The 26,850-nt window shown below is 43.2% G+C and overlaps 2 protein-coding genes across 7 annotated transcripts in view; both read right to left on the bottom strand.

Annotated features, from left to right (window-relative positions):
• Nucleotides 1–15,922, bottom strand: part of ESPN (espin) — a 118,833-nt gene extending 102,911 nt beyond the window's left edge. For 2 of the 3 annotated variants that reach the window (XM_085879841.1, XM_085879840.1), the window contains exons 1-2: nt 13,747–15,922; nt 12,517–12,719 (exon numbers count right to left, since the gene is read on the bottom strand). In XM_085879841.1, the coding sequence (XP_085735967.1) occupies nt 12,517–12,719; nt 13,747–14,052 (509 nt within the window). In that variant the 5' untranslated portion in view covers nt 14,053–15,922. The remainder of the gene's footprint in view (nt 1–12,516; nt 12,720–13,746) is intronic. The other variant, XM_085879843.1, reaches the window with a different exon arrangement.
• A 2,632-nt stretch (nt 15,923–18,554) lies between these two features.
• NADK (NAD kinase) overlaps nt 18,555–26,850 on the bottom strand; it is a 74,183-nt gene continuing 65,887 nt past the window's right edge. For 2 of the 4 annotated variants that reach the window (XM_085879846.1, XM_085879844.1), the window contains exon 11: nt 19,382–19,837. In XM_085879846.1, the coding sequence (XP_085735972.1) occupies nt 19,669–19,837 (169 nt within the window). In that variant the 3' untranslated portion in view covers nt 19,382–19,668. Of the gene's footprint in view, nt 18,858–19,381; nt 20,049–26,850 lie in introns of those variants that run through there. The other 2 variants (XM_085879845.1, XM_085879848.1) reach the window with 2 other exon arrangements.

Consider the following 26,850-nt stretch of genomic DNA (forward strand, 5'->3'; position numbering starts at 1 on the left):
GTGGAGAAATGGAGATTTTTGCTTCGTTCGACGTTTCGAGTTCGTTTTAACTTCGATTTTAATTTTGTCTTCGGTTTTTGTGATCGCTTAGGACGCTTAAAACTCGGTTGTCAAAATTCTGGTAAAAATCGGATGTTTTGGAGATGTTTTAAGATTGTATAAAAATATTTCACTCGTGCGTCACGGGTCGTCACGTGGTGCAGTGCACTTGAGCAGAGGCGCGTTGACCACGTAAAGGTTTTGTGTGTGCGCGCTGACGGTGTTTTCGATAAAGATGGTGTTTAAAAGTCATTTTTTTATCCCAATAAAGGTTATCGTCGCATGCCTGACTTGCTAAGCCATCAGATTATGTCAAGATTGTTGGTGGATGGCCGAATATTATGGTTTTGTGACTTTGATAAAATAATTGCGTGGAGAAATGGAGATTTTTGCTTCGGTCGACGTTACCGATTTTTGATGGTTTGGTACAGAATCATCGTAGAAACTTCTGGTTTGCGTCGCTACCTTCTCTAGAGACAGCTTTTATAAGACAAGGTCAGAGGTCAAGTTGACGATTTCGTAAGTACCAGTCTATGACAGCTTGTTACTTCTGAAATCCAAAGATTTCATAAGTATATTGATCACTTCCGTTTCTGTTTGTTTGTTTGTATGTTTGTTTGTTTGTGTGTTTGTTTGTTTGTTTGTGTCTTTGTTTGTTTGTGTGTTTGTAGGCATGATAACTCAAGAACAGAAGAAGCTACCAATGTCAAATTACACCACGTGATTCAGGAGGGTGATGGCTAGTGCTGATTAGATTTTGGTCAAAATCGGTCAAAGGTCAAGGTCACAGAGAGGTCAAACATAATTCCGTAAATCAATGTGGAGAAATGGAGTATTTTTGCTTCGCTCGACATTACGAGTTTGTTTTAACTTCAATTTTAATTTTGTCTTTGGTTTTTCAATCGCTTAGGACTATTAAAACTTGGTTGTCGAAATTCTGGTAAAAATCGGATGTTTTAGAGACGTTTTAATATTGTATAAAAAAATATTTCACTCGCGAGTCACGGGTCGTCACGTGGTGCAGTGCACTTGAGCAGAGGCGCGTTGACCACGTAAAGGTTTTGCGTGTGCGCGCTGACGGTGTTTTCGATAAAGATGGTGTTTAAAAGTCATTTTTTTATCCCAATAAAGGTTATCGTCGCATGCCTGACTTGCTAAGCCATCAGATTATGTCAAGATTGTTGGTGGATGGCCGAATATTATGGTTTTGTGACTTTGATAAAATAATTGCGTGGAGAAATGGAGATTTTTGCTTCGGTCGACGTTACCGATTTTTGATGGTTTGGTACAGAATCATCGTAGAAACTTCTGGTTTGCGTCGCTACCTTCTCTAGAGACAGCTTTTATAAGACAAGGTCAGAGGTCAAGTTGACGATTTCGTAAGTACCAGTCTATGACAGCTTGTTACTTCTGAAATCCAAAGATTTCATAAGTATATTGATCACTTCCGTTTCTGTTTGTTTGTTTGTATGTTTGTTTGTTTGTGTGTTTGTTTGTTTGTTTGTGTCTTTGTTTGTTTGTGTGTTTGTAGGCATGATAACTCAAGAACAGAAGAAGCTACCAATGTCAAATTACACCACGTGATTCAGGAGGGTGATGGCTAGTGCTGATTAGATTTTGGTCAAAATCGGTCAAAGGTCAAGGTCACAGAGAGGTCAAACATAATTCCGTAAATCAATGTGGAGAAATGGAGTATTTTTGCTTCGCTCGACATTACGAGTTTGTTTTAACTTCAATTTTAATTTTGTCTTTGGTTTTTCAATCGCTTAGGACTATTAAAACTTGGTTGTCGAAATTCTGGTAAAAATCGGATGTTTTAGAGACGTTTTAATATTGTATAAAAAAATATTTCACTCGCGAGTCACGGGTCGTCACGTGGTGCAGTGCACTTGAGCAGAGGCGGCGTTGACCACGTAAAGGTTTTGCGTGTGCGCGCTGACGGTGTTTTCGATAAAGATGGTGTTTAAAAGCCATTTTTTTTATCCCAATAAAGGTTATCGTCGCATGCCTGACTCGCTAAGCCGTCGGATTATGTCAAGATTGTTGGTGGATGGCCGAATATTACGGTTTTGTGACTGATAAAATAATATAAAATAATTGCATGGAGAAATGGAGATTTTTGCTTCGGTCGACGTTACGATTTTTGATGGTTTGGTACAGAATCATCGTAGAAACTTCTGGTTTGCGTCGCTACCTTCTCTAGAGACAGCTTTTATTAGACAAGCTCAGAGGTCAAGTTGACGATTTCTTAAGTACCAGTCTATGACTGCTTGTTACTTACGAAATCCAAAGATTTCATAAGTATAGTGATCACTTCCGTTTCTGTTTGTTTGTTTGTGTTTGTTTGTGTGTTTGTTTGTTTGTAGGCAGGATAACTCGAGAACGGAAGAAGCTACCAATGTCAAATTACACCACGTGATTCAGGAGGGTGATGGCTAGCGCCGATTAGATTTTGGTCAAAATCGGTCAAAGGTCAAGGTCACAGTGAGGTCAAACATAATTCCGTAAATTAATGTGGAGAAATGGAGTATTTTGCTTCGCTCGACGTTACGAGTTCGTTTTAACTTCGATTTTAATTTTGTCTTCGGCTTTTCGATCGCTTAGGACGCCTAAAACTTGGTTGTCGAAATTCTGGTAAAAATCGGATGTTTTGGAGACGTTTTAAGATTGTATAAAAAATATTTCACTCGCGCGTCACGGGTCGTCACGTGGTGCAGTGCACTTGAGCAGAGGCGGCGTTGACCACGGAAAGGTTTTGCGTGTGCGCGCTGACGGTGTTTTCGATAAAGATGGTGTTTAAAAGTCATTTTTTATCCCAATAAAGGTTATCGTCGCATGCCTTACTCGCTAAGCCGTCGGATTATGTCAAGATTGTTGGTGGATGGCCGAATATTACGGTTTTGTGACTGATAAAATAATATAAAATAATATAAAATAATTGCGTGGAGAAATGGAGATTTTTGCTTCAGTCGACGTTACGATTTTTGATGGTTTGGTACAGAATCATCGCAGAAACTTCTGGTTTGCGTCGCTACCTTCTCTAGAGACAGCTTTTACTAGACAAGGTCAGAGGTCAAGTTGACGATTTCGTAAGTACCAGTCTATGACTGCTTGTTTGTTCTTTTGGGTCTTCATAAATTCCTTTTTTTAAAATTCAAGTCAATCCTCCTCAGGGGCACTTGATAAATCTTGCTTTTGTTTCCCTCATTCGCAGTAGAATCTTTTTGAGTTGTTTTCAAACATCTGATATAGTTTTCTCACATGGTTGACTTTTTTGAATATATATTTTTTATATTCCTTGCTATATAATTTATCGTTTGTTTGTTTTCAGCAACCATTACCTCTCAGTCATTGTCCTTGGCCATATACCATATATTTGTTTTGTTTTTTGTTTTTGGGGGGGGGGATTCTCTTCATTAGCTTTGGACTTCAGTTTCCTCTTATGAACTGCTACATTTGTCCCGTTTCCTTCATCAGTGTGTTCTCGTTCTCTCTCTCTCTCTCTCTCTCTCTCTCTCTCTCTCTCTCTCTCTCTCTCTCTCTCTCTCTCTCTCTCTCTCTCTCTCTCTCTCTCTCTCTCTCTCTCTCTCTCTCTCTCTCTCTCTCTCTCTCTCTCTCTCTCTCTCTCTCTCTCTCTCTCTCTCTCTCTCTCTCTCTCTCTCTCTCTCTCTCTCTCTCTCTCTCTCTCTCTGTCGTCCATCTCCATTTACATGGTGGTGCTTGGTCTTTGTCTGCAGGGCCTGGTTTATTTTTCTTGTGGTGATGTTTGCCTTTAATTTTTTCTTGAATGAGCAATGCTGCTGCAAAGAATGGAACAGTCACTAACCTGGTGGCCAGGTTAGTTTTCCTCAACTGTTCCGTGAATCGTTTTCCCCTGCCATCCATCCTACAAAGCTCGTGGGCTGAATAAACCCGACAATGAAGGATGATTTCCCTCGCCTCTTTGCTCCAATTTTTATTCTTTATATTCCTTTTGTGGAGCTTGATCTTTTCATTGGAAGAAACAGGTAGCACACCCCCTTAGTTTCTTGACTCTGTACAGATTCCTACCTCTGTACGAGACTATCTTTTTCCTCACTGCACATATACAGAATTTCTGGGTGGAGTCTGTGTTCCAATGTTTCACATTTTCTTTTATCTTCAACACACATTTGTCCTCTCATCGTACTGCCCCCTCCCCCACCTACCTTCTTCTCGAGCCGTTCTCCTCTCACCATCCTGCCCCTTCCCCATTTTCCCCTGGCACCTCGGCAACATTGGTTTCCCTCGAGTATCATACTTTGCAAGCAACACACCGGGCTTAACTCCCTTCTCTATAACCAGCTAGCTCATTAGAAGTTCAATTTTCATCACCAGCATTGCGACACAACAACAAACAAAAAATAGAGACCATACCTTGCATAAAGAATGCCTTTCTCCACTCCAGCTACTCCTTTGAGAAGGGTTTGTATCTTTGTCCTGGCCCCTCCGACAAGGTCGGAGACGGGGACATTAAAATTAGCTCCGACCGCCCGACCGACCAACCGACTGACCGATCATCTGTCCATGTACCCTTGTGTATGCGATATTTCAAAAACTGCTGAACATTTAGATTTCATATTGCAGACATGTTCCTCATGACATTATCTGAACCTGATTAGATCACGGCTCTGATTGGCTGAATTATGTTGCGATGGATACGTGATATTTAAGAAACCGTTCCAAGATTTAACTTTGATATTACACACATGTATTCCTCATACCGCCCAAGAGGTGGGGGCCTAGAGCATCAGCTCCTTGTTATCTCCTTTTTAATCACTCTTTCTTTCTTCTTGCCCCCCCTCTCTCACTTGTTTTTTTTTGAGGGGGGCAAAAAAACCTCCCCCCCCCCAACCCACAACCCACAAAAATTTAGGAAGAAAACTACCCCCCCCACCACACACACTTCTGGTGCCCTTCCCCCTTATGTCTACCTCACCTCGCACCATGTATAACAAGAGACCTTCATATAATTGGGCTTTTCACTCGAGAGGATTAAGTTAGCTTCTGGGTTTAAAATCCGATAATTACATACAAGTTATCGGCTGCCAAGGTGCCAACAGCACCACTCACTATCCATTTGTGTCACTTACAATAATAATTGGCTCTCCATATCACCTGTGTGTTGGGACATGTACTAGTCCCTCTGCTGGTCAGGTCAGGTATGGGAGCATCGGCCAGAGCAGCGCGTCGCTGCGTCCACTTTCCGCCGGTACTCCAGGGGCCTCCGTCTGGCCATCCCCCAGGCAGATGCCTGGCCCATCCCCATCTCCTTGAGATGCCGATCAACCTACTGCAACCACGAGGCACGTGGTCGGCCCATTGGCCTCCTCAACTCATGAGGATCCCTCGCTGAGAGAATCTTGTGAGCAGGATCAGCGTCAGGAAAACGAGCCACATATCCATACAGCCGCATCTGATGCTCACGGACCATGCAGGTAACAAATCTCATTTGAGTCTCTCTCAGCAACCGCTCGTTGGACACAAAGTTCGACCAGCGATAGCAAAGGATTCTCCGAAGAAACCTGGCACCAAAGGAATTAAGTCTCTGTCTCAGATCCTTGGTCAGAGTCCAAGTCTCACATCCATAGAGCAAGACTGGAAGCACCCAGGACCTGAAGACTCGGACTTTCGTCCTCCCGCACAGGTACCGGCAGCGCCACACCCCATGATCCAGTGAATCCATGACTCCCCAGGCCCGACCCAGACGTCTATTGACCTCTGACTCACAGCCAGCAGAGACATCACTGCCAAGGTAAGTGAATCTCTCCATGACCTCAACATCTCCGTAAGGTTCTTCCAGCCATGATTACCTCCCTCCATAATTCCCTCTGCTGTGTCTGTGTATTATTCCTCGCAAGGAAGGCTGTGCACTCGATAATACTTTAGTATGACCTGTCATACCCCCTTCCACTGGGAACAGTGCCATACCATACATATTTACACCAGGAGTATTGGTGTCTTCCCCACCCTGAACCCCCAGGACTATGACCTTCATTAACCACCTAAAACCCTTCCATGGATATTCCTAGTACGATTACAACCACCAGTTTCCCACTCACTTTGTCTGGCGGTTCAGGAGTGCATTGAAGTAAAACAAACGGACACTTCTCATTTTGGAGAAGGGTCCATTTGGATTGTAATTGAAAAATATCGGAGGAGATGATAATTGAATCGCACATCATGTTCAGTGTGACCACTCCTTGGCTTTTTCACAAGATCTTGGCTACTCGTTGTTCACCTTGGCGTCTTGGTTTTCTTTAGGTTTTCTTGGCGTATAGGTTTTCTGTTATCATCGCTTTTCCGAAACCTTGTGAATTCTTGGCTTTTTTCATTGGCTCACCTTGGCATTTCTGAAAATGACGAGTGGTCACACTGGTCATGTTGTGCTATTTCCTCCAAATGGACTCTGTTGTTCCTTTGTCCTACATTTCTGTCTATTAACAACTCCTCTACCCACATATTTGAGACCATTTCAGTTATTAACATGATAGTTATCATAAATATCAATCGAAAGTACACAAAATGCTTTTACCTTTCAAATGTAAAACGAGAAGGAGCAATCGGAGATTGGAGACCCTCGCCAGGACTTGTTTTGAATGGTGCTTGTGCGCCAGTTTGTTACGCAATTAATAAAAGACGTAATTAGTATGCAATTAATATATGTACCCATGTTCCAATTGCACTGTACGTATTTAATAGACACAATGACGTTTCAAAGTACGTAATTAATAGACGTACTCACGTTCTGTGCAGACAAACAGACAAACGGACCCAAATGCAATACCCTATCCTGTAGCGAAGGAAATAAAATGTGGAATTTTTAAGGACGTTATGTTTGTTCACCCCCAGTTCGAATTACTCACTCGTCCTGCTGGTAGCTTCATAGAAACCCGATGATGACTGAAATATTTATGGGACATACAATCTCGATGGATCACTCTGCCCCGGGTTCAGTATTATGAATGTACATTGCACGAGTGTAAGAATAACAAGTGAGGAAGAACAAGGTAGCAATTCAGGAATTTAATTCTGTGTCTAAAGAATCATGATTATGCCTATGTAGACTAATATGACATGAACAGCTACGTAACAAGGTCCTACAGGATGTTCACTTGCCTTTGAGTCGTCTCATCTGGGTTTGATTCCGAAGCCGACTGTAAAGCTTTCTGATGGGTGCTTTGCAAGTCGGGTATTGCACCACTGAGTGTGCTGTCACAGAGAAGGCTGTTAAAGTGGGCGTCCCATCTGTTACCATTAGTTCTTTCACAAAGAGAAGGTGAGTTAGCACCAGCACCCGAACAGATTTCTTGCCACCTTCAGTCAGCCATTTCATGAAAGACTTCGGCCAAAACCACAAGAAGGTGGGTATAATTGTGGCGATTATAGTAGTAGTCGTCATAGTCATAGATATAAGCCATAATGTTCAATGCAAGTTGTAATTGGCAAAGTCCTTAAGAGGCCTGATGAGTTGTCCTGATGTACTCTCCCATTCTACCCTATGTGACGCAGGGATAAAGGTCCTCATGTGAGGAGAAGCTCCGAGTTTGGAATGCTGCAGCAACTGCTTGGAACGGCCATCTGCTTCATGTACTAAAAGTAGTCGTGCAAGATTAACACCTTTCTCTGCCCTTTTATTATTTACAGGAACAAGGCTCATGGAAGCGCAAGATCGAACTGACAGCGGGACAAATGTCAAGGGTTGGGTTGGAAACTGAAACAAGCAAGATGGGTTAGGAAAGGTTAATGGGGGTAAAACTACAAGGTGTCTCAAAAGTCTGGAGTGATATGAAATATTTTTTTAATTTCTGTTATCTTTTTTTGAGATTATGCTTTTGAAGTGGATGTGATGTCATCGACTGATAGAATGGCCCGCACGTAGTCCAAATTTAACGTCAATTGACTTTTTTCTTTGGTGACACCTGGAATCAGTGGTTTATACAATGAGACCACGTACTATGAAGATCGAAACAAGGAAATGAGAAACAAATGTGCTAAAATCGGTGTCAATGTTAAGAAACGTTCAAAGAAACTTGCATACAAGAATTGATATGCGTTTGCATGCCAATGGCTCGCAATCTGAGCAATTACTACAACAAAGTTATAAAATAAATTTCCTTATGATGCTGGACTTTTGAAACACCTTGTACAGTAAGTAGATCATGGGTCAGAACTGGGGATGACAAGGGATGCCAATGCACTGTTTTACTTGAAGTGCTGGAAGGAAGAAAAAGTGGCACAGAACAGCCTCTGGAAGGTGGTTCCATAGACAGGAGAAGGGAGGAATAAATGAGTTGAGGTGTGCAGTTGGCTTGGATTTTGGAAGCCAAACCTGGAGGGGGTTAGGGAGGGAGGGGGAGGGAGGGTCGGAGGATTGTGGGAGCAGAGGGAACTTTATTGGAAAATAGATGGTGGAAAACAGAGAGACCACCGACCTGCCTAAGATGTGACAGCAACAGAGCTTGTGCTTTGGCCTAATCATAGGAGGTTCCAGTAATTCTAAGACCTTTAAATTCCACAGAATCCAGGAAAGGTAAATATGATGATGGGCTACTACCAGTGCATGGAAGTACTTCACTGAGCTACGGACAAAGGCCTTGCAGACTGTGACTTGCTCTAATTTTCAAATATCAATGGAGGATGTCCAGTCTGCAGCTGGCTTTGGAGCCAGGATTTGCTATGAGATTGGCCCAAGACAGGTCATGGCTAATGGTGAGGTCTATTCGTTTCAGAGACTGAACGTCTTCCAGTGGATGCCTAAGGAAGCAAGAGCGACAATTGCTTTGCAATGCATGTCCTTACCGATGTGATGTTTTCTAAGTCCACAAAGGGCATAACTCTGTGAAAAATCGATGAAATGTCCTGAAACTTGAACTTGTTCTGTATCTTATCATAATAAAACCAGGTACCAAGTTTCAGTTAAGTCTGACAAACCACAGGTAGGATGGACAGACAGACGGACAGCAAACCTATTGTTATGGTTGTGGGGGAGATGGAGGAATTTCAGAGAAAAGGTAGAATTGTGTAGAGTATAGCTTGGTCCGTGGGCGTGTAGGAGACATCTCAATGTAAATTAAGTCGGGAAACTGTGAGCTTAAGTGTTTCATGTCACCACACGGGAGGGGGGTTGGGTGGTGCTGTGTTAAGTTAGGTAGGGTCTAAGGCTAATTTCTCCCACTATGTGATTGCCCCCTGTGACCTTTTCCTATGTTTGTGCATTTCAAGACCGGCGATAAAAAGGAAGGAATCACTTCCTTAAAAGAACAACAGAGCCGGACATTTCCAAGCAGGCGAAAACCCGGCCTCCAGGAATGACGACTAGTAAACTACGCCCCTGTAGTGGATTATTAATGAGCGTGACATCAGAGAGGAGAGGAGAGTTAGGATCGGAGTAGGGAGAAGCGGGAGCAGGAAGAGAGACTCTGTGAGGTACGTGCTTGGAGATGGAGGTCTCGTGTTTCTGGCTTCCCCTCGACACGGTGAAGAAGGCTGCACAATTTTCATGTTGGTGCCAAGGCAGATTTGCCCGCATGATGGAGCAAAACGCTGGCCATGCTGGGTCGTGTGAAACCGTGCCTTGGAGACTCATGTTTGGCCATCGGGGAAGAAGGCGGCGCCATCTTGCAGAGGAGCGGCATCGGCAAGTGCGATCATGAAAAGAAGCTGTACAGCGGTTTCTGAACACTGGTGTTGAATATCACCGTCCAAACAACCTCTTGTACGCTTCCCGCCAAGAGAGCGGCTTGGCGCCATTTTTGGGAGTGTTTTCCCGTGCAGTGACGATGCGGTTTGGTGAAGCTCAAGCTCGACAAACTCATCTCTGGGCACACAACTAAGTACCAAGAGAAAGGGAGGAATTTACTTTATTTATTTTGTCCCTTGTCTGTATTAAAATCTGTATGGAGGCGCCTCCAATAGTAATGTAGCTTACCTCACGTTTCATTATTATCCCGTTTTGAATTATTACCATTGCAAATATTTCTATTACTATATTAATACGCGAAGCCATATGTTGTGGACGTATCTCCGCCGAAACTGCCGGACGGATTGTCGCCACTTTCGGCATGCAGGTGGTCTGTGGTCTAATGAACAGCATGGGCTATGTGAGATCGCGCCAGATGGACAGGTTTGGGAATTTTTGTCGATTTTCTAATTTTTACATGGCGACGTGTGACGTCACCGCTGAGAGGCACAATGCCACTCCTAGAAAACAGCGTCTGCAATGTGAAACCCTCTTCTGCAGATGCTGACTACCTCAGAAGGTGCATTTGACACAAAAAATGTAACAACAAACATTGTATATAAAGAAATTCGATAAATCACATTGTGAACACTGGATATATTGAAGTCCTAACAAACCCTCACTGTAGAAACTTCGTACGGAGCGCGGGTTTGGCTTTTTATTAAACCCCGTATTTATTTAAGTTGCTTGTGTCGTCTACTTGTCGTGGGTTCGAATATAAACCCATGTGCCTCCATCCTCGCCGCCCTCCTGTCGCGCATGCCATTAATCTCCAAGGATCACGTATTCGCCTCCGAGGGAGAACTGTCTGGCAATCCATCCAGGAAGGGACAAACCCACTGGACACGACACTATTATCCCATCTGGTGAAACCGGTTGAGGACTCATAAATAGGTGACTGACAATCCATCCGGAGCAATTGGGTGAGACTGTGAGATTTTCCAGGATTGAAGGGCATGTTTAATCATTTCCAAATCAGCAGGGAGAGACACAGCTACAATCTACCTAACAGAGGGAGGGGGCACTGTCTTACGCAATGTGCAGTGATCTGCAATAAGGAAAAGAGGTTTCTACAGCATTCGAGAGGTCATTTATGGAGATGAGGAACAAGACTAAGCCCAAAATACTGCCTTCGGGAACTCCACCCTCCGCTGGGGAGGGGAATAGAGGGATCGATTGATGGCCATACATGGACTGAATGAATGGAGGAAGTCATAAATCGAGGAATGAAGGCGGTCTTCCATGCCACAAGCAGAGCGCTCCACAAGCAAAGCAGGATACTAGGCTGTGTCGAATGCTCGATATATCACCTATTGTGCGAGATTGAGGGCTTCAAATCATTGCTGAGAGAGGAGCAGCAAAGCATCATGTCCTGAGTTGCTTGACTGGGACAGAATCCAAAATGATGCTCAGAGATCAGACTGTGAAAAAACAGGATCGACTTGATGTCAGAAGCAATGATAGATTCCATGACTTTGCTTGTAATTGGAAGCAAGCAAGCTCAATTGCCGATAATTGGTATGGTATGTATTTGCACCCTTTTAGCGGATGGCAGTAATGTTTGCTGACTTCCCTGCAGAGAGGAGGCGGCCAAAGAAGGACAGAATGAATAGGACAGACAAAGAGGAAGCAAGAACGGCAGAGCTGTATCTGAGAGCATGGGCACTGATACCATCTGCGTCCATCAACGAGGCCGGGTTAAGGCCGGACAGAACTTCCTCGACCTTCTTGGGTTAGAAAGACAAGAGTCCAGTTGACAGTGGGTATGTCTAATGGACTCTTGTCTTAATATGGCGACAGAACAAGATGGGTTGGGTACACACGATTTGGAGGCAAAGACAGAGTTTAGACATTGTCTTATCTCGGGTAGAGTCTGCATTGGCGCTAAAGCCTAAACATCTCAATTCTCATGAAGGACTCAGATATTTGTTACACAAGTGGGAGAAGGGCTGACAGGATGGCCTAAAGGTATGCACACTCACTTCTAAGCTGTCTACCTTTTGTTCAAATCTCGACCGAGCTATAAAATACCATCCTGGTGTTTCACAGGCAGGGAGATTCATCAGTGTGTGTGTGTGCCATCCCTCTGATGGACCTAAAACTGGGTGTCCCATCTGTTGGCATAAGTATGTAGCTGTTAAAGATCCCACAATGTCCTTCGCAAAGGGTAGGCAAGCTATCGCTGGCACAGCATGAACAAAAACAACAAATTCCTGCCTTAACTATCTCGGCGAGCGTCAGGCCTAACAAGTCGGTTCGTGAAAGACTTGGGGTAAAAATTCCCCTGCAGCCAACCCCACAGGAATATGGGAGGAGGAGGGGAGGTGGAGAAGGAGGAGGAGGAGAAGGAGGAGAAACATAGTTCCCTAAACCATATATTCCCATGCTTGGAAATACAATAAAAGCCTCATTCTACAATTAAAATTCTGATTTAGTCCTAAATGGTCTTCACCAGTGGCTCCTCATTTGAATGGGTGAGGGAATCACAACCTGCTATTTGACAGAATTGAGTGAAACTTATTATAAATGGGTAGGTTTACATTGTAAGACCAATTTATATTGAACTCTATCTTTATGGAAATGCCAGGTTGTAGGTTATTGTTCACACCCATTTTGTATCATGTACTTGTTTATGGTATACTTTTGGTGTAGCTTTACTATCAAGGCCCAAAACTTTAACACCTCTAAAATGAGATTTTAAAGGTCGATAGACTTACTCAGGGGCAGCAGAGAGGAGGAGGCGAATGGTGGTAAGATCCCCACGTGCAGCCGCGTAGTGAACGGCTAGGGCACCTGTGGTTGTCTGCTCCCTGACGAGCTCAGGACGACCACCTTGTTCAAGCAGCAACCAGCGCACCACCTGGGTATGGCCAAAGCGAACTGCAAGGTGCAAAATAGTAGCTCCTGTGCCGTCTTGGTCCTGTCGGGGTGAGAAGTTTTGTTTTGTAATTGTAGACACAAGTTGTAAAGCACAAGGAGTCCGATGACTTCATGGATGTTACTCTACAAACCGATGTTTGAAGATAAGTCAGCGTAAGGAAATCAATGGCACTTTAGAGAAGATTGGAGTTAAAAGCACAATGTTGAAGTAATAAAGGGGAAACTCTGGTTAACAAATTTCAACTGACTTTAAAATATCCCACAAAAAAATATACGACAAACAAATACCCTCGCACATCTCATATCCAATTGTCTTCACCATATTCAACATCTCTATCCCAAATGCTATGAGCCTGTCCCCCACGCAGCGGGAGACGGGTGGAACGGAGCCCTCCAGGTCTCAAAGTATCCTCCGCCGTGCATGTGTGTCATTGGTTGTGATCTCCATTTGTGGGTTTCAGAAGGTGTAACCTGCCCATAATACCTGTGTTACACCAACACCAGAAACCAACACACACACACACACACACACACACACACACACACACACACACACACACACACACACACACACACACACACACACACACACACACACACACACACACACACCCTACAAGTCCTACCAATATCCCTGTACCCCTCTATCTGCGACACATCTCAATATCTATCCAATCCCAATTTAAATCTGTCGAATATTTCTGCTGTCACTACCTTTCTCGGGAGACCATTCCATGCATTAACTATTCTCTGAGTGAAAGACTTGGGTAAAAACCATTCTCTGGGGGATTGAGGGTGGAGGAGAAGTGGTCCTTCCTACCCCTCCTTCACCCTCAAATGAATAAACCGATAGAATGGATGATTGCGGTGTTGACATAGCACCGCATGATGGGCCAAATAACCTCCTCCTTCAAGATTCCTTACCATGTATATCATGATACAAATACTACCTTTGATTACCATGGTATTTGCCATTCACCACATTTTTACCAGCTAAGTCAGAAAGATAAATTCTGTAGGTAAATTATGTGGAGTGGTGGTATAGTCATGTAGAGGGAGAGTATTACCATTGCGGGAAATGTTCCACTCTCCAGCATCCAGCGCACGCATTCCAGCTGTCCTGTTGCCGCCGCATCATGCGCCGCCGTAGCTCCGCTCTGTGCTCGCTCAGTGCCGCAGAGTCCGGCCTCCGTGAGCAGAAATCGCAGGGTTGTGATCCGTCCGGCTCGGGCTGCGTGGTGTGCAAGGCTCGCTCCAAGCTGGTCCTTGATGACTGACAGACACTCGGGTCCGTGCTTCCCATGCAATGCGCGTAACATGAGCGTGTCCCCAGAACGTGCAGCGTACAAAGCAGCATCTGCGACTCCTTCCATATCAGGACCTCACCTTGTTGCCCCGTTTATAACAGAATGGCTGGAGCCTTCATTATCCCACAGCGGCAAACTTCTTCCAGCTCCAATCCTTGCACTCCCACCTTGTGTTTCCCCAGTGAATTGACCCTAATTCATACACCTCCACCCATTCGTCAACTTAATACCAATAGGGCAACCCTTCATCGTGCTCCATACTCCAGCACATATTCGTCATCACCCCATAACCCGTTTCTCCACCTCCATACCCCTCCTCTGCATCTCCATGCCCTTCCATTCCACTCCCGAATATGTCCTTCAATGCACGCAAAGTTCTACCTTGTCTGAACGAGTCATCCACACCTTATGGAAATGTCTTATGGAATGCTTACAATACCCTGTAGTTATTTGTAGTACTCTTGTCTCTCTAATGTTTTTTGTTTTTTTTTTAAAACAGCACTCCTTTTTTTATTCCTAGAACTATAACGTTATATCTTGTTTAACATTACTTCCCACATTACTCACATAGTATTCTTTCAATTATAGTACTCCCACAGTCTATCGTAGTCCAGGGTTTAACAATAGTAATGTATATCTAACATATAAAGCTCATTCTAACCATAGACTCACTGACTGACATTAAAGATCGGTACCTTCCAGGTGATGTAGAAAGCTGAGAGTTTGTGTGCCGATGGACATCGAAGCCAATACACTGGGGGGAGAAAATCACACAACCATTGTAAAAACATCCATAAGTGAAATTATAAATAAATGAAAAAAAATAAATGAAAAAAATTAATGCAGGTAAGCGACCCGAGTCAATGGGGAAGCGCAGTAATTTTGTGTGCCGATGGACATTGAAGCCAATAAACCATGAAAAAAATAATCACAGAACCATCATCGGAATAGAAAGCATCCATAAATGAAAAAAAAAAGCAAGAAAATAAATAAATAAATAATCAAATGCACGCGAGTGACCGGAGACAGCGGGAAAGCACGGTTCCTTCTTGCTTACGATGTGCAAGCATTCCCCGCTAGTATTTTATATACAGGAAAGAAAATGGATCAATTTACATTTACAGGCAAAATTGTGACGCACTCTGAAGAAATGAGGTCCAAGTGACGTTGACCATTGAATTTAAAAAGGTCCGAGTTACTTTTAACATTTCATGACACAGAAAAACAATCATGGTGAACTTGTCCCACATAAGTGTAATATTTAAACTTACATGTAAAATATTATTCAAGTACCGATAATGATGAGCTTCGTAGAAAGTATTGATTGAAAAAAAAAGAAGAAAAGGAAGAAGAAATGACTGCATCTACTGAAAAGGGTATCTATTGATAACTTAACCAATTCAAAATAAATTGATCAGAAATTACCAGCACATGTGGCTTCTCACCTGAAAAGGGGGGTAAATTTGTTTGTACATCAAGCCTCGGTTCATGGAAGAGCTAGAGCAAAGAACAGACCACAACAAAGTGGAAATGGGGGGGGGGGGGGGGAACACACATTAAATGTCACAAACAGCAGGGTAGAGGGACCCAAGGGGAATGAGATGAAAGACAAGGAGATGAGAAGGACACATTGGATATACAAGCTCAAGCACAAGATAAGGAAAGTAAAATCTGCAACAAAACGTAAATGGAACAAAAAAAGAGAAAGGGTGAGGGAGAGGGGACAGAAAACAATAAACTGGGAAGGAATGGGGTGTGTGCTTCAGGAGAGTTAATGAGGGGACAAAAGATCATGAGTATGGATGAGTAACATGAGGAAGAGCCTCAGAGAAATGGTGGTTGTGGTGAACATCTGTCTTGATGTCTTGGAGGGAAGAATGGCATTGAAAAGACTGAGCAAGTTGGTTCCACAAACGAGAGCAAAGAGGAACAAATGCAGTCGGCCTGGATTTTAGGTCGCGTTTCACCAGAAGTGGGCTACTGGAAGACCATATGCACCCAGAAGCAACCTGCGAAATAGGGTAAAAGCTGGGGGGGGGGTCAGAGCAAGGAAAGGCAGGGGGGGTTACAAGAAGAGGAGGCAATAGCAGACAGAGACCACCAACCTGTCTGTTATGCGAGAGTAACATGCTCAGAGATCTCCACTTCATCGCCAGAGATTCCAATAATTTTAAGGGTCTTGGTTTCCACAACATCGAAGAGTGGAAGGGGTGCCAGCACAAAGAGCTTCGGATGAACGTCTTGTAAGGTGATAAAAGTTTAGACTAGCCAAATAAAGAACTTGCACGACTGAGGATGCCCAATCGGTGGCTGGATTCAGATGATTTGCATCCACAACTAATATGCGCATGAGAAATCGGTAATGATACCCTCTCCTTTCTTCGTATTACTGCCCCAAAAGGCCTACCACTTCCCATCCCATATCCCCAATCTACCCTGTATCCCTCTTCTCCACCCACGTACTCCTCCTCTCCTCCCCTTACCCCTCCCCAATTCTCCTTGCCACCTCCGTACCCCTCCTCTTTTCTCCTTCCACCACCATACCCCTCATCTCCACCTCCATACCGCCTACCTCCATGCCCATTCTCTTCATTTCCTCTCCTTTCCACCCCAAAATTCCTATTCGCCTCTCTACCCCTGTAGCCAACCTTTCCTCTCCATCCCTGTAGCAATCCTATCCAGACAGCAATATGAAATGACTGCAATCCCTGAAGAGTGAAGTTTGTGGACTGCAACCCAGAGTCCATTTTCAAGGCCCGACACTAAATGAATGGGGATACAATCTTTGGTCCAGTGAATGTATTTCTGGTAGCTGTGACCTTGATTACAGTGCAAAAACGATGTGAATTAAAAATATGGCAGGAGTATTGTTAAAGAATTGCAAGAGCTAATTGAGACATGAAACCTATTGGGTTATTTTTCAAGATAAACTAGAAGGGCTCTCGGTAGAACGCATACCTCCACCCCACAATGCCCGATTCACGAGAACATATCGGGCCCAATACGTTTTTGAAATATCATGCCGTATATCGTTTTTGGCCCGATGTCTCACTGGTGAAGAATCACTTAAAAAATTAAACAACTCGTATCCAGATTCTGATTCAGATCTTCACCAAAATCGAATCAATTCGTCCTTGCCACACACAAGGTGTCCACCAAGTTTTATCCGAATCCATCCACAACTTTTTGAGATATCGTGCTATTTATAATATTTGGCCCAAGCTCTCAATGGTGAAGAATCACTTGAAAAATTATCAGATCCGGATCTTCACCAAAATCTAATCAGTTCGTCCTTGTCACACACCGAACCTGTCCACCAAGTTTCATCCAGATCCGTTCACAACTTTTTGAGATATCCTACACACAGACAGACAGACAGAAAGGGATGAAAACATAACCTCCTTCATCTTCGGTGGCAGGGGTAACAATAGGGTTTATCAACTTGAAATTGATGATTTAGGCAGGAGTGGGGTGGTGGGAGGGGAGTGGGGAGAGGGTGATGGAGAGCTTCACCTGCCATTGAGCATGAGACCTTCTTCCAAGATATTTTTTCCCCACAGCATTTATAACTCCATCAATCTTGAAGACAAGTTTGCAGGTGTTTTCCTTCAGCAGTGGCCAAAGGAAACAAGTCAGAGAAGGCCTGTGAATTAGGATGAGGGAAACGAGGAAGGGTTTCGAACATAATTTCTAACATTTTTTGCAGCACCAAAGTGTTGTGTGCTGAAACATCGACATGTAGAAGCAAATCCTTCATTTGAACTTTTCTTCAATCATGTCGTTTTAAAACAGTCCCTACTATTGTAATTCCGAGGGCTCTTTTGAGGATCGTCACCAAGCCCCGGACAGCTTCCAACTGCAGTTGGTTTGTAGTAATATTCCCAGGGATGTTTTTTTTTAAGATCTCAGTCAGGTTATTTTTTAATCATTCCCGTTGCTTCGATGATCATTGGAACAATTTTGACGCTCTTCAGCTTCCAAGATCTCTTGATCTCACTTCTGAGGTCCTGGTATTTGGTCATTTTCTTGATTTGTGTGTTAGTTAAGCCAAAATTGCTGGGTACTGATATCTCAATCAGCAATGATGTCTTTTCCTTTTTGTTCCTGAGAACAATGTCCAGTCACAAGGCTTTGCTTTCTATGTTCACGCTTGATGGGATCATTAAGTCGTGCGTGAGCATGACATCCTTGTTTTCAGTGATTGCTTTTGGTGCATGTTTCCATGCGTTTTCTGTAATTGGGATATTGAAATTTACACAGATGTGTCGGTGGATTCCTCTACATACTTTGTTGTGCCTTTGGGTGTGCAGCTGCTCTGACATGAGTGTTTTTTTACATCCTGTTAGGGGTTGGCTTGTCATCCCGATAGGAGATGTGTGTGGGTGACTGTGTGCATGTGTGTAATATCACGTGCGTGATAAACTTTAACATTAAACCCCCAATTTGTGAAAGGGGTCACTGGGTCAAACATCCTGGCGAGACTCCGCATTGATAAATGCTCCGTCTCGTTTTGGGATTTGTTAAACAAAGTTCAACCAGTCTCAGACAAGCCAGTTTGGCTCAAAGGATAGAGCATCAGATTTCCATTCTTTATTACATTATGACGACAAAAAAAAAAAAAGCACAGCATTTTTGCACAATGTACAAAGAGTTACAAACGTAGCATCTCATAGAAAAAAACATGGACACATATAAAATCTCTGATTATCAACAGTGCGTTTATGTATTTTTAATAAAATACTTTTCGGGGGCATTTACATCAAAGATTGCACTTGGAGCCAAAACCTCGCCCGCTCTGTTGTGTATCGATGGGATAATTATGCCATCTCGTGGCCGATAGTGCAGCACTGAACATTCACAGAGTCGGGGCCCTGCGTGGAGCGGGAAGACCAATAATCACCTTTCTGCAACTTCTGAAGGTCGCTAAACAGCCAAAAGGAACGAAGCCAATAACGATAGCCATATTACTGAAATAAAATAGCATTCTATGGAAGCTAAAATGCTACATTGTGAAGATTGGAATGACAAAGTCGAATGCAATGACGATAGAATAACATCTGAAAATCAATGGGTTATGGGAATGCCTGCAATCAATCCCATTCACTCTCTTGTGGTCCCACAAAGAGCAATAAAGCACAAAACTAGTGCAAAGTCACTCAAATGTCATTTTGAGGGTGATAAAAGCTTTAATTAACCAAATCACATGATAGCTCTGCAATAAATAGCTTGAAAAAAAGATTTCAATCGTTTTTGAGTATCGAGACAGATTAACATATTTAATGATTGACATTCAGAATCCGAGATCACAGCATCAAAGAAAATTCAACAATGTTGCCTGACAGATGTTCGGAAAACAAAAACTACGCTGGAAAAAGCTTTTTAAAAAAAAAAAAAATAAAGCGAAGGAGAAATCAAACTTGCAATAATTTGCGACATTTATTTCTCGTAACATACAAACGATTGAAATAAAACTACTTTCATCAATGCATGTGTTTATTTATCCATTAGTTCAAAGGATGAAGCTTTGTAAAGAATTTTTTTTTAAATAACACCCTAGAAATGTTTACTTTTGAATCTCAAGTGACGATTTGATGTGGGCAAGAAAATCGAAATAGCATTTTTGCAATGAAGAATGACCAACTGACATAACATAGCTTGGAAAATTGTCAGGTGTACGCACTGTCACGCACGCTCGTCGTCGGAGCTCGTGGAAAGCTCAGTGTCGCACAGCCAACCTTGCCGCTTGCGGACATTCCAATGTAGGCAACGGGCAAGGCTTTCAAACCAGTCGTACACAGGATCGTGGCAGCACACGGATGGCACAGGGAAGCAGGACGTCGTGATCTTGATGCTTTGGGTTCACACAAATTGCAAATCAAGGCTGGTGGCCTCACAGCACACGATCATACAGCTGCATCTTTACTATGTCTCTATGCCTAGTGTCAGATAAGAGATCAACTGGATCTTGCATTCGCAAAATGGTGTCAGGTTTCATTCTCCTTCACAATCATAATTCCCTGCCCACTGCACCCCGTTTCACTTTTCCTTCTCTCTCTTCTCCTCTGTCAATGGAGTGGGATAAATGGATTTCAAAACGTTTTGCAAAAAAGTCAGACAAGAATTAGACAAAACGCTATCCTGCCAATCATCCAGCTTCGTTCCACATTCGCCACAGTGACAACAGAAAACAAGAAGCAAATAAAACAAACAGAGTCGAGTGAAGAAAGTCAAAACAATGCCAAACACACATGTCACCTGAAAGAAAACACTCGGGGCAGGCAAAAATAAACTAATCTTGGTAAAGAGACACAGAGGGTTTACATGGATCACAAATGTTATTTTTACAACTCGACTGCAACCCGATGCCCAAAACCACAGCTATTTTGTACATGTAGCCTACATAAATAATTTGTCTGACATCATGCCTAACTCGATCCCACTTTCCTTCAGATTCTCCGGAGGGAAGTATGAAGCAACTAGAACGGCACTCGGTAGAGCAAATACCTGCGCCGGGCTGAACAGTTTACGTGTTGTCTCCCACTGATAGACCGGATCTGCATCCAGATCGAAACCAAAATCTAAATCGGCTTATTCATGTCAACTACCTAACTCATCCACCAAGTTTTTTCATAATCCATCCACAACTTTTCGAAATATCATGCTATATATCGTTTTTTGGCCCCATCTCTCAATGATGAAGAATCACTTAAAAAAAAAAAATTAAGTTCTCGTATCCGTATCCTGTTTCGGATCTTCACCAAAATCGAATCATTTCATCCTTGTTCCACAACCAACCTGTCCACCAAGTTTCGTCCAAAACTTTTTGAGATACCCTGCTCACAGACAAGCAGACAGACAGGAGTGAAAACAGAACCTCCATCCACTAAATCATGAAAGAAAAGGGTAAGTTCCTTTTTTCATTAATATTTATTCAACTCTGCTGTTATGAACAAAAATATGTTCCCTACAAAAGGGAAATGACGCAAGATGGCTTGTAAAGCGGACCTGCATATTTCAACAAAAAATGAGCACCAATGGTTTTCATGTGTTTCGTCAGTTAAATGTCACGAAGTATTATTTTTATGATAATTCCGTTAAGAATGTCAGTACAGTATTACATCGTTGGGCTAAACAGGGCGAGCGTAAATTAGCCAGCAGGTGGCACTTCATTTTCTCGGCCACCACCAATTTATTCTACACTTTTCCCTACCACCTGCAATATCTGCCAGCCTGAGGGCCGGTGGCCATTTTGAACATACAGTCAAATGGCCACTCCGTACGGTTGGTTTAAGCCAAGCATTGTTTAACCGACCCTCTGACTGACGGGTTTGTTTGAAAGGATGGGGAAAGGGGTGGTTGAGGGTAGAGAATGTGGAGCGAGAATTGAATGGTGAAATGCTGGCAACAGTCGGAGTTGGTAGAGAGTTGAGAAATGAGATATTCAAAGCAGCACAATCGAGGGAGAGAAGAGTCAGGAGAATTCCAGTCCACAATATCAGAGTTATCGTTGAGGATTTGAGATTCCAGTTGAAGGAGTTCGTTCTTCCAACTTCTGGGAGTACAGCAATGCATGCTCAGCCCTGTGTGGCCCTCAAAGAGAGTGGTGCTTTTTCTCCCTTCACGAGTCTACATTTCTACTCTGCCAATTAAAATGCTGCTGAGACCCTCAGCACACTCATGCCAGTTTATATTACATCACTTTTGCAAGCAACCTCAACGGTATTTTGCTCGAATTCAAGAGACCGTACCACCACTGCGGTGCTTGTGCCCTTAAATATCCTCAGGATTTCCCACTGCACTTCCTTGTGTGCTTTTTACACCCGAGGGTTCTTTCACCGTGCCAATGGTTCATCATTCGCCAGAGTTGTTCACTCTCCCTTGCCTGACTTTTCCTGACTCTCATTTATCAAGCCTGATTTCTCTCGCTATTTTATTTCCACTTACTCCTTCAAACACCACTCCCCCCCATTTGATTATACACCCCTCTCCCCTTATATTTTAGCTTCCTTTGCTGGTCTAGATCAGAATTAGCCATTACAGCTGGCTATATATATATATATATATATATATATATATATACAGTGCATTATATTTTGTGTCATTTAGTTTATGTTAATGTATGCCAATAATAAAGTATTTGTTCATAACACTGAACAACAAAAAAATTTTTACTGGAGATGTGTAAAGTGATTTAGACTAATCTGGGTACGCTGATTTCAAAAATCATAACCGTTTTGCTGTATCACGTCAGGATTTTCAGTAACAGAAATATTCCCATTGCCTAGAAGTCAGGATTTCAATGAAATTTACAAAAATTCATTTATTCATTTATTTCATCATGAATGCTTCAAAATTATAGAAATTACAGAAAAACTCCACTAGAATGTAATTAAAAATGCTTTAGGCATTTGGCTTTGCGTTTGTGCTGCTCTGTGTCAGTTTCACGATGCAGGAACCAGCAGAAATCGCCCATCATGTTCGGGTTGTGCCGCCCTTGGTAACGCGTCTCCATGAGTGAAATCTCTTGGTGGAATCGCTCGCCGTGCTCGTCCGAGACTGCTCCCAAGTTGTCAGGGAAGAAGTTCAGGTGCTGGTGTAGGAAATGGATTTTCAGGGACATCCTGGAGCCAAGTTTCCTGAAGGACTCCAGCAGCTGCTGCACTATTTCTTCATAGTTGTCCACGCGCTCGTTCCCCAAGAAGTTGTCCGTCACAGCTTTGAAGCTCCTCCACGCTGCCAGCTCTTTGGGGTTTAGAGTTGTCGGAAAAGTTTCGTCCTTCATAATCTGTCGGATTTGCGGTCCAACAAAGACACCAGCCTTGATCTTGGCCTCCGACAAGGTGTTGCCAAACTTTTCCTTAGGTATAAAAACCCACGCCCATTCAGATCCATTGCCTGTACAAAACTTTTCATCAAGCCGAGCTTTATGTGGAGTGGTGGAAGGAAAACCTTGGCTGGGTCGACAAGGGCGACATGCTTCACGTTGTGTCGACCAGGTACATGCTCTTTTCGCTCTTCCCAATCTTTCTTCGTCCAGTGATTCTTGTCGTCTCTGCTATCCCAGAGACAGGAAGCACATGTATTTTGTGTAGCCTGACTGCAGCCCTTACAACAGCGCCACCACTTTCAAGTCTCTGCAGATGTGCCAGTTGAAGTCATTGTACTTGATGGAATCAAGCAGCTGCCGCATAGTCTCATAGGTCTCTGTCATGCCGAACGCGTGAGCCAGTGGGACTGATGGTTTCTCGTTGCCATCGTGGAGCAAAACAGCCTTCAAGCTGTTCTTCCCCGAGTCGATGAAGAGGCGCCAGTCTGCAGGATCGTGATCACACCCAAGTTCTTTCAACAGACCGTTGATGTCACTGCAGAATGTCATCGTGTCTTCCATCTCAAAGAACTCAGCCATGTCTCTGTGACGTGCTCTGAACAAGGATATCTTGGTGTTAGGTTCAAGTAGATTCCACTGCTGCAGCCTTGATCCAAGCAGCTCTGCCTTCGCCTTTGACAGCGAGAGATCTCTTACAAGATCATTTAAGTCTCCCTGGTTCAGAAGGTGTGATTCTTGAGTGTCGGGTTCAAAAGGTTCATCATCACCATCCTCTTCACCACTGCTTACAGCTATGTTCTGATCAGCTGGAGGTGTTGGAACAGGGTTCTCGTCATCATGAGGCACAGGTTTACGAGCAGAGACGCAGTCAGCGTACTTGATGTGACCTTTATTCTTCTTGTTGAAGCCGGCGATGCTTGTGCAGCAGAAATAACAATCATCATGATGATTCTGCGGCTCACGCCATATCATGGGCACCGCAAATGGCATGCTCGCGCGCTTGCCCACCAACCACTGAGTCAAGGTTGTGTGACAGCTTGTGCAGCAGATGTGTGGTGCCCAGCTCTGTTCTTGGTCCCCCACCTTACACCCGAAGTAGTGAAAGTAGGCGGCCTTCATTTTCACTGCTGTAGATATACTTCGCTGTTGATCTTTTTTGGTATACCGACCACAGACATAACAGAAGTTGTCAGGATGATTGGTACAGGAACGCCTACTCATCTTTATCTGAAAGAAAGAAATATAACACAAGTTAACAACAATTGTACGAAATAGACATGTTAAAGACATATGTAAATTTCATTGAAATCCTGACTTCTAGGCAATGGGAATATTTCTGTTCCTGAAAATCCTGACGTGATACAGCAAAACGGTTATGATTCTTGAAATCAGCGTACCCAAATTAGTCTTAATCACTTTACACATCTCCAGTAAAAAAAAATTTTGAAATTTGTTGTTCAGTGTAATCAATGTGGTGTTACTTGTTACCTCCGCCACTGAAGATGGACAGAGCTTGTATTTTCACCCGTTTGTGTGCAGGATATCTCAAAAAAGTTATGTATGGATTCGGCCAAAATTTGGTGCAGAGGTTGGTGGTGGGACAAAGTTCGAATCGATTCGATTTTGGTGAAGATTCGGATTCGGATCTGGATACTCGGAATTTTCAGTAATTCTTCATCATTGAGAGATGGGGCAAAAAAACGAAATAAAGCACAATATCTCAAAAAGTTGTGGACGGATTTGGACGAAATCTAGTGGATGAGTTGGGGAGGTGATAACAAGCCGATTCGATTTTGGTTAAGGTACGGATGCGGAACCGGTCCATTAGTAGGCTATAAAACATAAACTGTTCAGTGAATAATTATTAAGAGCTCCATTACATTATTAAGAGCACAAGGACATTGCAAACACTGAAGGCGTACTGAACAACACTTTCATGTAACCTCCCCCTCTTCCGCCACTCTTGCTGTGGGCCTGCACAAGATGAAGGGATGACCACAATAGCAAGGGGAAGCAAATAAACCTTGCAAGTGGGACAAATCATAAATTGGGATTCAAGGTAGGAGTGAATAGCCTGTCCTTGCTGGGTGAGGCAGAGCCAGGAGATCATGCGGATGAAGCATTCTGATGCCATAGTCACAAATGGGATGAGTTCATTCTGGTAGAGTATACACAGGACTCATGCACCACAGACGCAAATCTCTCCATCTCACAAAGGAAGCAACCTCTGAGATTATTTCTGTGGTATTCTTGTTCTTGCAGATGGGCTCCCATTCCCAACCACAATTCCATTTTTTTCTTCTTATTTTTCACATCTCCCACGGCTGGACCCGATGCCAACGCAAGCAGTCAGGGCCAAGTCATTCAAGAATGCATCATCACGACATACGTACTCAGACGTGGCATTATTTACAACTACTAAAACATGGCTTCCCACACACATCACAATACATTCCAAAACAGCACCATTGGGATCTTGAAACCAAACGAGAATACATGCAACGGAAGCCAATGGATCAGCATCACTCAATCAATTTTACGTCAACTCTCAGCTGCAAAGATAATGGCTTTTCCGATTTCAAAGGTATCCCGCCAATTTCAACTATAAAATGCCTCACAAAACTACAATTACAGGGAAACAATTACAGGGAAGCGATGCTGAATAAAGGTTTGCTCCTCCAAGATCATGTGTGTACACAAGGCCCATGTGCCGCAGATCACCATTCGTAACTGCCTTTGGCTTTGAGCAGCTGAATACTCCCATACAGCATGGATCTGTCCCCCAATAAATACCCTGCGTGAGTAGCACGACATTGGGTGAAGCAATTGGTTCACTCTGCATCTCTGACAGATGTCAGCAGATGGTCGAGAAAAGTATTGAATTCTAATTGAATTGTATATTTCGAACACTAGAATGCGATTCAGAAAATGAATCAGACCACAAACCTGCAGTTTAGCCCCTGAATTTGGAATTGTATATATATATATATATATATATATATATATATATATATATATATATATATATATATATATATATATATATATGGATAATAATCTTGAAGGCGCATACAAAAGTTGGGTAATAGGAATGCGCATGAATGTCCTGTGGCTCCCTGTTGGTGTCTGACAGTCAAACAAAATTGAAAAATCATTCCAAACAGGAAACTTCCATTTTTAGGGATGTCATAAAAGATACAAACAACTTATTTCAATTGAATTATATGCACCAGGACCCCGACATTCGCATGGGGATACGTTCCACGAAAACCCTGCAAATGTTGAAACCACGAATATGGGGGCATTGTTAAAATGGGAAATGGGGGGATAGGTTCCGGAGATTTCCAGACCCGTGAATGTCGGCGTGAAATCCACGAGTGTGGGAGAAAAAAAATCCACGTGTGTTTTGTCATTATTACAATGAAGACAAGGGGGATAACATCATCGGTTCATGGCGGTTCCTGGTTCATGAAAAAGGCTGCAAATGGGGACACCACCATAGTCGCGGAATTGCCACAATAGGAACGAGGGGGATAGCGTTATCGGTTCACGGTGGTTCTTGGTTCAAAGGGGGAAAGTTTTTAAAGTTTAAAATGTTTTCAACGACGAATGCACGATTACAATGTCATGAAAGATGTTTAAAAATTAAAAAAAAAAAAAAACAACACCAGGTACCGTTTCCAATTTATTGCAGAATGCATTTTAAAGTCTCTTAACCATAATGTACCGTACCGTGAAACAAAATAAACAACAACAACAACAACATGTACCATTTCAATTTTTAGTAAACAAACACTGCACACACAACTTTGCAAATTGATGAAGATAATGATGAAGAGGTGTGCCGAGTGTAATAAGTCCTGAAAGTTGATATTACCCCCTGGTCGAGCGGCTGTATGAGGGAGGTGGTGTTTGTACTGTACTGAATTGGGAGATGCTTAGCAGGCAGACACGAAGCGGAGGAACAGTCGAGCCGGGCTGTGTTGCACGAGTGCGAGCCAGGGCGTACTGTGCCCGCGGCTCCCCTTTATTCCGTA

The sequence above is a fragment of the Eptatretus burgeri genome, chromosome 4 (assembly GCF_056783735.1).
Source record: "Eptatretus burgeri isolate ZD-2024b chromosome 4, Ebu_testis_v1, whole genome shotgun sequence".
Taxonomy (NCBI): domain Eukaryota; kingdom Metazoa; phylum Chordata; class Myxini; order Myxiniformes; family Myxinidae; genus Eptatretus; species Eptatretus burgeri.